The sequence below is a fragment of the Mandrillus leucophaeus genome, unplaced genomic scaffold (assembly GCF_000951045.1).
Source record: "Mandrillus leucophaeus isolate KB7577 unplaced genomic scaffold, Mleu.le_1.0 Scaffold215, whole genome shotgun sequence".
In the NCBI taxonomy this organism is placed as follows: domain Eukaryota; kingdom Metazoa; phylum Chordata; class Mammalia; order Primates; family Cercopithecidae; genus Mandrillus; species Mandrillus leucophaeus.
Window position 1 is genome coordinate 1,470,090 of NW_012102199.1, and position 11,362 is coordinate 1,481,451.

The 11,362-nt window shown below is 55.0% G+C and overlaps 1 protein-coding gene across 3 annotated transcripts in view; it reads left to right on the top strand.

The window, feature by feature from the left end:
* Positions 1-11,362, top strand: part of RAB8A (RAB8A, member RAS oncogene family) — a 28,708-nt gene that overhangs the window by 10,147 nt on the left and 7,199 nt on the right. For 2 of the 3 annotated variants that reach the window (XM_011980598.1, XM_011980597.1), the window contains exons 3-7: positions 1,124-1,184; positions 4,813-4,890; positions 6,724-6,813; positions 7,321-7,386; positions 8,879-8,929. In XM_011980598.1, the coding sequence (XP_011835988.1) occupies positions 1,124-1,184; positions 4,813-4,890; positions 6,724-6,813; positions 7,321-7,386; positions 8,879-8,929 (346 nt within the window). The remainder of the gene's footprint in view (positions 1-1,123; positions 1,185-4,812; positions 4,891-6,723; positions 6,814-7,320; positions 7,387-8,878; positions 8,930-11,362) is intronic. The other variant, XM_011980599.1, reaches the window with a different exon arrangement.

An 11,362-nucleotide genomic window follows, 5' to 3' on the forward strand; every position in this document is an offset into this window, starting at 1 on the left:
GCAGAGTAAGACAGTCTTACTCTGTCACCCATGCTGGAGTGCAGTGGCACAATCTCAGGTCACTGCAACCTCCGCCTCCCAGGTTCAAGCGATTCTTGTGTCTTGGCCTCCTAAGTAGCTGGGACTACAGATCTGCGCCATCATGCCCGCCTAATTTTTGTATTTTTAGTAGAGATGAGGTTTGACTGTGTTGATCAGGCTGGTCTCGAACTCCTGGCCTGAAGTGATCCACCCGCCTCGGCCACTTAAAGTGCTAGGATTACAGGTGTAAGCCACTGCACCAGGCCAGTTAGGTTACCATTTTTTTTTGAGACGGAGTCTTCCTCTGTCACCCGGGCTGGAGTGCAGTGGTGCAATCTCAGCTAACTGCAGCCTCCGCCTCCCGGGTTCCAGCGGTTCTTCTGCCTCAGCCTCCCAGGTAGCTGGGATTACAGGCATGTGTCACCACACCTGGCTAATTTTTGTATTTTTAGTAAGGACAGGGTTTCACCATGTTGGCCAGGCTAGTCTTGAACTCCTGACCTCAGGTGGTCCACCCGCCTTGGCTTCCCAAAGTGCTCAGATTACAGATGCGAGCCACTGCGCCCAGCCAGTTAGGTTACCTTTGAACCAAACACTAAGTACCCTTCAAGCCAGAAGCTGGACTGGGCATGGGTGCGTCTTACCCAGGCATCACCTCCTGGGCAGTAGGCCCTGTGTTCCTTGTCATGCAGATGAGGAGGGACTTTCCCCACCATTCAAACCAAGATGGCAGGCCTGAAAGCTTTTCCGGAGTCCCAGCCACCCCCAACAGCAAGAGCTATGTTCCTGAGCCACATGACTGGCTCTTCTGTGAACCAGAAACTCCAGGGAGAATTCCCTAGAAGCAAAGGTGCAGAAGAGAAGATGCATGGGTCAGGGATCCCATTATGGCTCTGCCACATCAAATGACCTTAACCCCTCCAGGCCACAGTGTCATTCCCTGTAATAATAGGGAGATTAGAAGGTGTTGCCTCAGCAGAAGAAGGTGTCACAGCGGATGACCCGTGAGAAAGCCAGGCATCCCAGGGAGATGCTCCTTGTCTCCTACTGGGGACAGTTATTTTCCTTTAATGTTGCTCATATCCCTTCTCTTCATGTTTAGGGACACGGCTGGTCAGGAACGGTTTCGGACGATCACAACGGCCTACTACAGGGGCGCAATGGTAGGGATTTTTTGTTTGTTTGTGTAAGTCAACATGGGAGCGTCACTGTGCATTGGTTACCGAAGCCTAGATGTTTCTGTGGAGCCTGTGCCCCAACTCCTCAGGGCTCCTTGGTCCCAAGTTAGTCTCAGGAAGAGGCTTGTGCCCCAGCCCACCCCCATGTACATACCTCGCCTTCTGGCTGCAGAGACAATGCAGGGTTTAAATAAAGTGGAAACATAATTCTATGGGAATGAAGGAAGACACAGGAAGCCGGTTCTTCCAGGTGAGCTCAGTGCGGTCGGAGCCGGCATGCCCCAACTTTTAGGAGCGGTCACATGACTCCTATCTGTCTCTATGGAATTTGCTACCAAAAGCTTGAAGATATTCCAGGAACTGACCTGCCCTGGGTTGTCAGCTGTTATATCTGTCACCCAGGCCTGAGGCGGGATGACATGACGGGAAGACTCACTCATCATCCCTCAAAACATTTCTCAAGCACTTTCTCTGGGCCAGGCCTTAACTAGATGCAGAAGGTGGCCAGGGATGGGAGGAGGTCCTGTCTCGGGGCCCTGTGTGTACACGGCAGGGCATTCAAGGGTGGAGGGAGCAGGAGGTGGAGCCCCTGGACCTGGCCTAAGACCCTGGCTTGCCCACTGAGCTCCATCTCCTGACTTGGAAAATGGAACAGAGCATAGCACTGTGTCCCAGGCTGTGCTGAGGATAAATGGCCGTCTCTCCCCATTCCCAGGTCCCTCTGCTCCCTACTCTTTCCTTGGCACACCCCATCATTTAATTGCTCAGGCAACTGCCTGTTTCCTCGATGAGGGCAGCACCACATCACGGTCCCTGCCATCTGCCTGGCCTGGGGGAACCTGCTCAGTAAAGACTTGTGGAGGGTGGAGATGAATGGAGGCATTATGTATTTAGAGCATCCCACGCGGCATCTGAAACCTTGTGGAAACCCACTCGTGTGGGTTGCAGCCATAGTGTGCCTCAGTAAAATTAATGTATTTCTTCCCACCCCCCCACCTCACAGTGCTCTAGTGGAGGGTGGGCAAGGGCCTGAGGGCACTGGGGTCTTGGGGAGCTTCAGCCTCTGGAGAAAGCTGTGTGACCTGGGGCCTGTCCCGATCTTCTCGGAGCCAAAATAGCCACCTTCCACCCTGCCCTGATGACCAAGCCCTTCCCTGCACCAGACAGTGGGTCCAGGTCTTAGCTCAGATTGTGTCATTGCATTTTGGCTGTGAACCCCTTTTCACAGGCGCCATTGTCATCCCTGTTATATAACAAAGAACCTGAGGTTTGGCCCGGTGGCCTTCCCTGCTGAAGTTCACTCAGCGGGTAAATGGCTAGGCTGGGCTGGGCTGTTTGTCTCCAGCACCCACGTCCTTAACCAGCACCAAGATAACTGTGACTTTCCATCCTCCTGGACCCAGGCTAACCTGAACAGATGCCACCACTGGCTGCATGTGGCTATTTGAATTTACCCAATTAACATTGAAAATCCAGCCAGGCACGGTGGCTGATGCCTGTAATCCCAGCACTTTGGGAGGCCGAAGCAGGTAGATCTCTTGAGGTCAGGAGTTGGAGACCAGCCTGGCCACATGGTGTAATTCCATCTCTACTAAAAATACAAAAATTAGCCGGGTATGGTGGCAGGTGCCTGTAATCCCCGCTACTCAGGAGGGTGAGACAGGAGAATCGCTTAAACCCAGGAACCGGAGGTTGCGATGAGCTGAGGTTGCACCACTGCACTCCGGTCTGGGCAACAGAGCAAGAATCCGTCGCTTAACTACTTAATTAATTAATTAATTTAAAAAAAAAAACATTGAAAATCCAGCTCCTCGGGTCAAAGCAGCTATGTTTCTTGTGCCCTAGCGCCTTGTGTAGCCAATAGCAGTCATATGGGACAGCGCCACCATTGCCGCTGTGTCCTCATCTCTGTCAGCATACTCCTAGACCCTGGGGCCTCAAAATCCCAAGTTTGGGAAGCATTGGATGCCTAGAGACCCATTGTGAGGTTTGCCCAGACGGGGGCCTGGAACATAGTCACTTGGAGCCCTGAGGGCTGTTTCCAGGAGAACCTGGAATAGGATGGCTGACTCAGTGTTTTCCAGGTGCTTCTGCTTGATTCTAAGAGAGAGCTCTACCCACTGCCCCACTAACGTCCAGGTTCTCTCCCCTCAGCTCCCTGAAATAGGTACAAATCCAGGAATTTGAGTCTTGGGCACATGTCACAACTTAGTGGTGAAGGCAGGAATCCTGGGCCTTCAGAGGGTCTGGTCCCTGGATGAAAGGCCCCATGCCCCTGGTCCCTGACCATGTCACAGTCACAGGGTGTGCCCACCGTGGCTGGGACATGGCAGACGTCATGGGCCACTGCAGCCTTGAGTTTCTTTGCCATGGTTGCAGCTGACTGTGAGGCCATTATTCATGTCCCCGAATTCCCGGAGGGATTCGGGGTTGCAGTGACTTTCCTGCCCCATCTGTGTGGTTTTGTCCCACACTCCCGCACCCACACCTGTCTCACCATTACCACATGGCCTGTGTCCTTACTCTGCAAACTTGGATGGCCTCAGACAACTTGGCCAGCAGCAGAAGTCATCAGTGCCCTCGGAGGTGCCACAGATGCAGAGCTGGGCCTGGGGAGCAGGTACGAGGAGGAAGGAAGAAAGCCAGGCCTGGACGTGAGCAGGCCACATGCCTTGGAGCCCAGGATGCCCGGCAACCAAGGGGAACTTGTGATGGCACTGCAGGCTGGCCCACTGTGGGCACTTCGCAAGGACATCGAGAACCACACACAGACCGTCAGAGGGTGGCTCCTGCATGTGGGTTCTGGGGCTGAAAAAGGCCCAGGGACATTGCTGAGAGGATAGGTGTCATCAGTGCTTTTGGAGTTAGGCCCCCCAGGCTTGAATTTTAAAGGTCACTTCTCTGTGCCTCAGTTTCCCCTTGCATTGCATGGGCATGTTTGCCCTTGTCCACAGCAGTGGTGAGGCTGTGGACCCAGGCTGAGGCGGGGCTGCCCCGAAGCTCTTTCAGGACCCACGGGCCGTCTCCCAGTTGCTCACATCTAGGTTAGGGAACTGGAAGGGCCTCGGCGCTCCCGGCTCCATCTTCACACAGCTGGTTCCCTCTGTGGTGGGGTCACTGGAAGTTGCGTGGATGTCGGGTCAGGACTCCCTGGGCTCAGTTGTGCCTGAGAGGTGGCTCAGGCAGAGCGTGGGGCGAGCAAGGGGTGAAGAGGAGGCCAATTGCAGGGGAGGGTCAGCGTGAGGGGAGCACTGCTGGCAGCGGGCCTGTGGAGCAGCTCCCAGCATCAGGCTGCACCGCCCCGTGGGCCATGAGGGGAGCCAGCCGGGCTTGTCAGCGAGGGCGTGGCAACGACTGGCCTGTGAGGCAGAAGGGTCACTTCAGTGGCCCAGGGGGCAGGACAAGGCTGGTGCCAGAACCCAGCAGAAGGGCCACAGGGATGGAGAGGAGGGGGCTGGCTTCCAGGGCTCCACAGTGGTGGGGAGGGTGGCAGCTAATGGGCCTGGCTGTGTAGTGGGTGCTGGGCTCCCCACCACTGTTCTCTGGTGCCGCCGCGGCCTCCTTTCCAGAGCCTGCAGCCCATCAGGCACCTGTGTCTCCTCTCCCCGCTCAGGGCATCATGCTGGTGTACGACATCACCAACGAGAAGTCCTTCGACAACATCCGGAACTGGATTCGCAACATTGAGGAGGTGAGGCCCGCCAGCACCTCCCACTGTCCCTGCTTCAGTCCTTGTCCCAGAGCCCTCTGGTTTACCCATGAGAAGGCCAAGGTGCAGAGACACAGACAGGCCACTTGCCAACAGCCTCCTAGTCAGGGACACGGTGGGAGCAGGGACTGAGATGCAGGCAGCCGACCCCAGGGACCACACACTGGCCTGGCCCCATCCCAGAGCCCCTTGGATCCCACCCCTCCAGCTGGGCTGTTGGATCTGGCCAGTGTCATGGTCATAAGAGAAAGGATATCCAAGCTTGTGGTCACCATGAGTGTTGGGTGCTTTCTAGAGAAGGAAGGGTCTAGCACAGGTGTGACCCTTGTAGTTGGAGGGTGTGGTGAGCAGGCGTCAGTTGTACTTTGAGCTATATCAGAGCAGGGTGTGACCTGGTGCAAACGACCTGTGTTCAGACTTTGAACCATAGAGGGGTGAGAAGAAGGCCAACCCCTCCTCCCCTCCCAAAGCCAGCATCTTCATCTTCCTGCTCCCCAAAGAGCTGACCTCACCCCCAAAGCCTTCCCGGCTGCCGGCACCTGCAGCTTTTGATAACTAACCAGGTGGGGCTTCAGGTCTGAGGCACAGCCAGAGAACTTTTCCCATCTATAAAGCCACAGCAAAAGGGCGTATCACTGTCCACCCAGGACTCATGAACCTCCCAGGCCAGGCCGAGAGGCCACCCCATCATTTATGAGTCATTGCATTGGGCCCACCTCCCCAGTGAGCCTGAGAGGGCTGCGCCCCAGCTGGGGAAGCTGTCTTCATCTGTGGAGAGGGGAGCCTGGTCTTTGTGAAAGGTCTCTGTTTCTGGCCAGCGGGCAGGAGCCACCTTCTGGTTCATGGGAAGTAAGGCAGGGAGTGGCGCAGTACGTTCCAGAGACCAAGTCTGAGCTGGTGGAGGAAGACAGCAGTTTCCAGTGTCCCTGTCCTCCAGGAAGTGTGGTCCGCTCCATGGGGACCCAGGGAGGCTTGACGAAGGAGCCACCTTTGGGTATGAGGGCAGAGTTAGGGCAACACCACACAGTGTGGTGAAGTGCCTGCGGCCACCTCAGGCACGGCCTGTTTCTGGAGCCCAAAAAGAGAGAGTTGAAATGTCAGGGCCAGGCGTGGTGGCTCACGCCTGTAATGCCAGCACTTTGGGAGGCCAAGGTGGGCGGATCACCTGAGGTCAGAAGTTCGAGACCAGCCTGGCTAACGTGATAAAACTCTGTCTCTACTAAAAATAGAAAAAATTAGCCTGGAATGGTGGCAGATGCCTGTAAGCTCAGCTATTCGGGAGGTTAAGGATCGCTTGAACCTGGAGGCGGAGGTTGCAGTGAGCCAAGATCATGCCACTATACTCCAGCCTGGAAGACAGAACAAGACTCCATCTCAAAACAACAACAAAAAAATGTCAGAGCAGAAGGTCCCAGGACGACAGCTGGGGCCTCTTGCAGAGGAGCTGGGGAGGGAGGGAGGAAAGCAAAGGTTGGGGGTAAATATCTCAGCCTCACTCACCTCCCATAGGCTAGACCCGCCCAGCAGCCCAGGTGCGGGGGCCTGATTGATATAGCCATAGAAGCTGCCAGAAAGCATTTCAGAAAATGTACATTTGCTCAGAGTAGCAGCTAGAACTCTGGCCCCGGCCCTGGCATTGACTGTGACATGGGGCCAGCTGCTTGGCCTCTCTGAGCTTCAGCTTGTCCCTTACGCCAGGCTGTACCTAGCAGTCCTGACCCCACTGCTCTGATTTCTGGGGACAGGCTGTGTGTTGGCAAAGGCACCTAGCCTGTGTCATCCAGTCTGATCCCCCATCTGCCCCCTCCCTCTCAGCACGCCTCTGCAGACGTCGAAAAGATGATACTCGGGAACAAGTGTGATGTGAATGACAAGAGACAAGTTTCCAAGGAACGGGGAGAAAAGGTGGGCATGGTGGCACAAGGGGCAGAGGGCCTCGGGGTCTTGGGGTTCTTGTGCAGAGGCCTTCCCCGGTGCCTTCCCCTGTCCCTCTCTGCCCCAGGGGCTTGGGATAAGTTGGTCACCCCAGTGGGGCACGTGCCGTGGGATGGCAGAAGCACACACCCAGCCAGGGCTTCTTGGGTGCACTCTGCGGGCAGCTCATCAAAACCTACCATGGTCCCACTCCAGGCTTTTAAGACCACAGGAGTGGGGAATGGAGCCATGGTTTGATCCCAGCAGGCCCCCGCCCCCCTCCCGTCTCAGCTGCCATCCCCAGCACTCCATGCCCTGCGCGGCACTGTGGAGGGGCATTCACACTGGGCTCCCCACTATAGAATCAAGTCACTGCCACAGCCCCAGTCCCGTTGCTGCTCCCTCTTGGCGCCAGCCCCGCCTTCAGCCCCTGTTTTGGGCAAGCTCAGATGCGCCCGGCAGCTGGTGAGCTCACGCGTGTGCCTCCCTCTCTCACAGCTGGCCCTCGACTATGGAATCAAGTTCATGGAGACCAGCGCGAAGGCCAACATCAACGTGGAAAATGTGAGTCCTGGGCCCTGCTGGGAGACATGGGGCCTGCAGGATCGGCTCCTTCAAGCTGAAGGGGGAGCTGGCGTCCTCCGAGGAGGTCCTGCCAGAGGGACCAGCCTCGGGCTCAGGGCTGCCAGTCAGTCCTCTGAGGGACATTTCCTGGGCAATGCCATGTGCCAGGCACAGGCAGCCCGTGGGAATGTGGTGCCATCAGCACGGGCAGGCCCCACACAGGGCACCTAGGATGCATCTCACGGGCTTCTGGGCAGCCCTGGAGAACAGGCACGATTTTACAGGTGAGGATGCTGAGGCTCAGGGAGACCCAGCCCTGTGTTTACACTCTCAGCCACACCACTTACTGTGGAGAGGTCCCGGTCAAAAGCCCAGACGCAGCAGGGAGCCCTGATGGGACCCGGGCCCATGCCGCCCTCCCCTCTCCACGGGGTGACCCCAGCCCTGCAGCTGACCCTGTGATGTTTCCCCATCCTAGTCATGTTTCCAAAGCAGATCTTCCATGTCACTCCTGACCTAAAGTCTCTGTGCTGACGTGAAGACAAAAGCTAGACTCCTCGCCTGGCACGGAAGGCCCTCCCTCGCCGGCTACAGCTGGTGTTTGCCACCCAGGACTCAGGCCTTGCCCACCCCCTCCTCCCTCCCAGGCCACCTGGGCTGCTCCCTTCTCCAATACTTCACTGCGTTCCCCTCCTGTGTGCCCCGTTTTCTGCCTGCCAGGTTCCCTTTTCTAGTCAGGGCCCAGCCCAGGGGGCCTCTCCCCAAGAACACCTTCAGCCTCCCCTGGGCCTTCCTCTGCACCCCAAGCCGCTCTCCTCTCCAGAACCTCCCACGTCATGGGGATGTATGTTGGGATTAGCCTCCCGCTGTCTCTGTGTGTCCCCTCCTCAAGACTGTGACAGCAGCTCAAGCCTTGGCTGTGCTGGGAGATGAACCTGCTCCCACTCCCAGCCCTGCCAGGCAAGGACTCCGAGTGAAGCTTGTTTGGCCACAGAGCTGCTTGCCTTTTTCCCTGACCATTAGAAGGGAGGCCAGAGCTGACAGAACCTAGGAGTCAGAGACGAAGAACTGGGCACTCCTTCTAGATTCTTCTGGATCGATCAGTTAACTGCTGGGTGCCTTTGGACAAGTCACTTGTCCTCTCTGAGCCTCAGTTTCCTCTCTGGCCAACTGAGTGTCGCCCCATCTCACAGGGCTTAGGGGAGGTGGCACATGGGTAAGTCCTGTCAATGCTAAGGTGCTCTGCAGAAGTGAGAGTTGGCATCGGAGAGTTGGCATCAGAGAGTAAGGGTGGTTGGGAGGCAGAAGGAGCCAGGGAAGGACAGGAGCTGGGGCCGGACAGGCCAGCTGAACCCACTGCCAGAGGCGGGCATCAAAGGGCCAAATGGGAGGCCCACGCCTGGGAAGCTGTCCTGCCACATCTGCTGTACACAGGCGGCTAAGGACTCGGGGTCCTGCCATCCCGAGGACTCACAGTGTGCTTATTCCACAGGCATTTTTCACTCTCGCCAGAGACATCAAAGCAAAAATGGACAAAAAATTGGTGAGTGTGTGTCCTTCCCAGATCCCCGAGTAGATCTCTGGGATCCAGCCATTGTCGTTAGCAGCAGTGACATGACGCGCCCTAGATCCTGCTTTTTAGGGCCCAGCCAGACCCCATGGGACATTGCTGGGAAAGGGGGAAGTTTGCAGGTGTGGCTGGGACATCAGCACCAGGCAGTGCCGGCCTGGGGACACTACCCAAGCAGACAAGGCCATGCCCGGTGAGTCCCCAGGCTAGCAGGGGGCACACAGCCCTTTGCATTCCACTTAAGATGAGGGCCAGAAAGACAACACGGTGTGCAAGGACAGAGAGCCACGCCTCGGAGAAAAGCTTCCTAGGTCACTTGGGCAGGGCCAGGGCTAGTGTCTGATAACTAGTGGCTCACCGTCTTCATAAGCATGGCAGATCGAGAACCTGCCTCTGCCCCACCCCAGCCGCAGATGCTACAAGTTGTGACAGCTCTGTGACCTTCATTGTGTCCCAGGGTTCTCTGAGGCCTCCAGGGAAGTCTGCGTGAATCCCTCCCCATCCACCCTCTCATTCGTTTCTTGCTTTTTTATGATTACCATGCTAGTGATTTCCTAGTCCACTGCGCTCAGTATCAATGGCGCTTTCTTGACGGAATCAAATCACTTCCCCGTACTTTGGGGGCATTTAGTGCCTAAACACCGTCGCGACCCTTCTTCCCTCACCCTGATGCCAGCAACTGCCCTTTCCCGGCCATGTTACATTGGTTGTCCAATCGAGGAGCACACAGCACTCTATTTGTGGGTTAAGTCTCGTCACTCAAGAATGCACGTAAAATACAAAATGCCATTCAAGTAGTTTACATCTGATGTAAGCAAATCTGTTTTATAATTCTAAGATGTGGTGAGTTGAAAAATGAGGCACGCGATTGATTTAATAGCAGCTCTTTGGCCATTAAATCAAAATGGGAAACAGCTCATGGAAACCAATGCACTGACCAACAACAGTTTGGGATTTTCTTGTAATTTTTTTCTTCAGTATAGCGGTCAAGGTTTGATTCTTTTTTCTTTTAATTTTTTATTAGTTAAAAAAGTGATTTTTTTTTTTTTTTTAAGAGTCTCACTCTGCCACCTAGGCTGGAGTGCAATGGCACCATCACAGCTCACCACAGCCTTCAACTCCTGGGCTCAAGAAATCGTCCCACCTCGGTCTCCCAAGTAGCTGGGGCTATAAGCACGTGCCACCATGCCTGGCTAATGTTTTTTCCTTTTTTTTTTTTTTGAGACAGTCTCGCTGTGTTGCCCAGGCTAGAGTGCAATGGTGCAATCCCTGCTCACTGCAACGTCTGCCTCCCAAGTTCAAGCAATTCTTCTGACTCAACCTTCCGAGTACTTGGGATTACAGGCACATGCCACCATGCCCGGCTAATTTTTGTATTTTTAGTAGAGACGAGGCTTCACCATGTTGATCAGGCTGGTCTTGAACTCCTGACCTCAGTGATCCGCCTGCCTCGGCCTCCCAGAGTGTTGGGATTACAGGCATGAGCCACCCCGCCTGGCCATTTTTTTTCTTTTTTAAGAGGCAGGATCTCACTTGTTACCCAGGCTGGTCTCAAACTCCTGGGCTCAAGCAGTTCTTCTGCCTCGGCCTCCCAAAGTGCTGGGAAGGGTATGATGGGGTGGGTGGATAAGTGAGAGACTGATTGGAAGGGGTGGTAGATAGCAGATGGAAAATAGATCTGTTTTTGAAAAACAAATTATCAGTTGTAAGAGAATTGGATAGATGGGTAGATTATGGATGGATGGTTGGTTGAAAGGGGATAAATCAATGGTTGATTTGTTGGAAAGAGATGGTTGGCTAGATAGATGATTGGTTTGTTGGTTAGTTGGAAGGGGATGGACGAATGGTTGGTTGGAAGGAGGTGGTTGCTTGGAAGGGGATGGATGGATGGTTGATTGGTTGGAAGGGGTGGTTAGAAGGAGATGGTTAGTTGGAAGAGGGTGGATGGGGGAAGGAGATGGATGGGTGGATGGATGATTGGAAAGGGATGGATGGATGGTTGGTTGGTTGGTTGGATGAAGTGGTTAGAAGGGGATGGATGGTTGGTTGGTTGGTTGGAAGGGGATGGATGGTTGGAAGGAGATGGGTGGTTGGAAAGGGATGGATAAGTGGATGGTTCTTGGAAGGGATGGATGGTTGGTGGATTGGTTTGTTGGTTGGAAGCAGGTGGATAGATGGAAGGGAATGGGTGAGTGGATGGATGGATGGTTGAAAGGGTATAGATGGATGGTTGATTGGTTAGTTGGATGGTTGGAAGGGGACAGCTGGATGGACTGGAAGATGATGGATGGATGGTTTGATGGCTGGTTGGTTGGTTGGATGGTTGGAATGGGAATGGATGGATGACCTGGCAGATGATGTTTGGATGGTTGGATGGCGGGTTGGTTGGTTGGATGGTTGGAATGG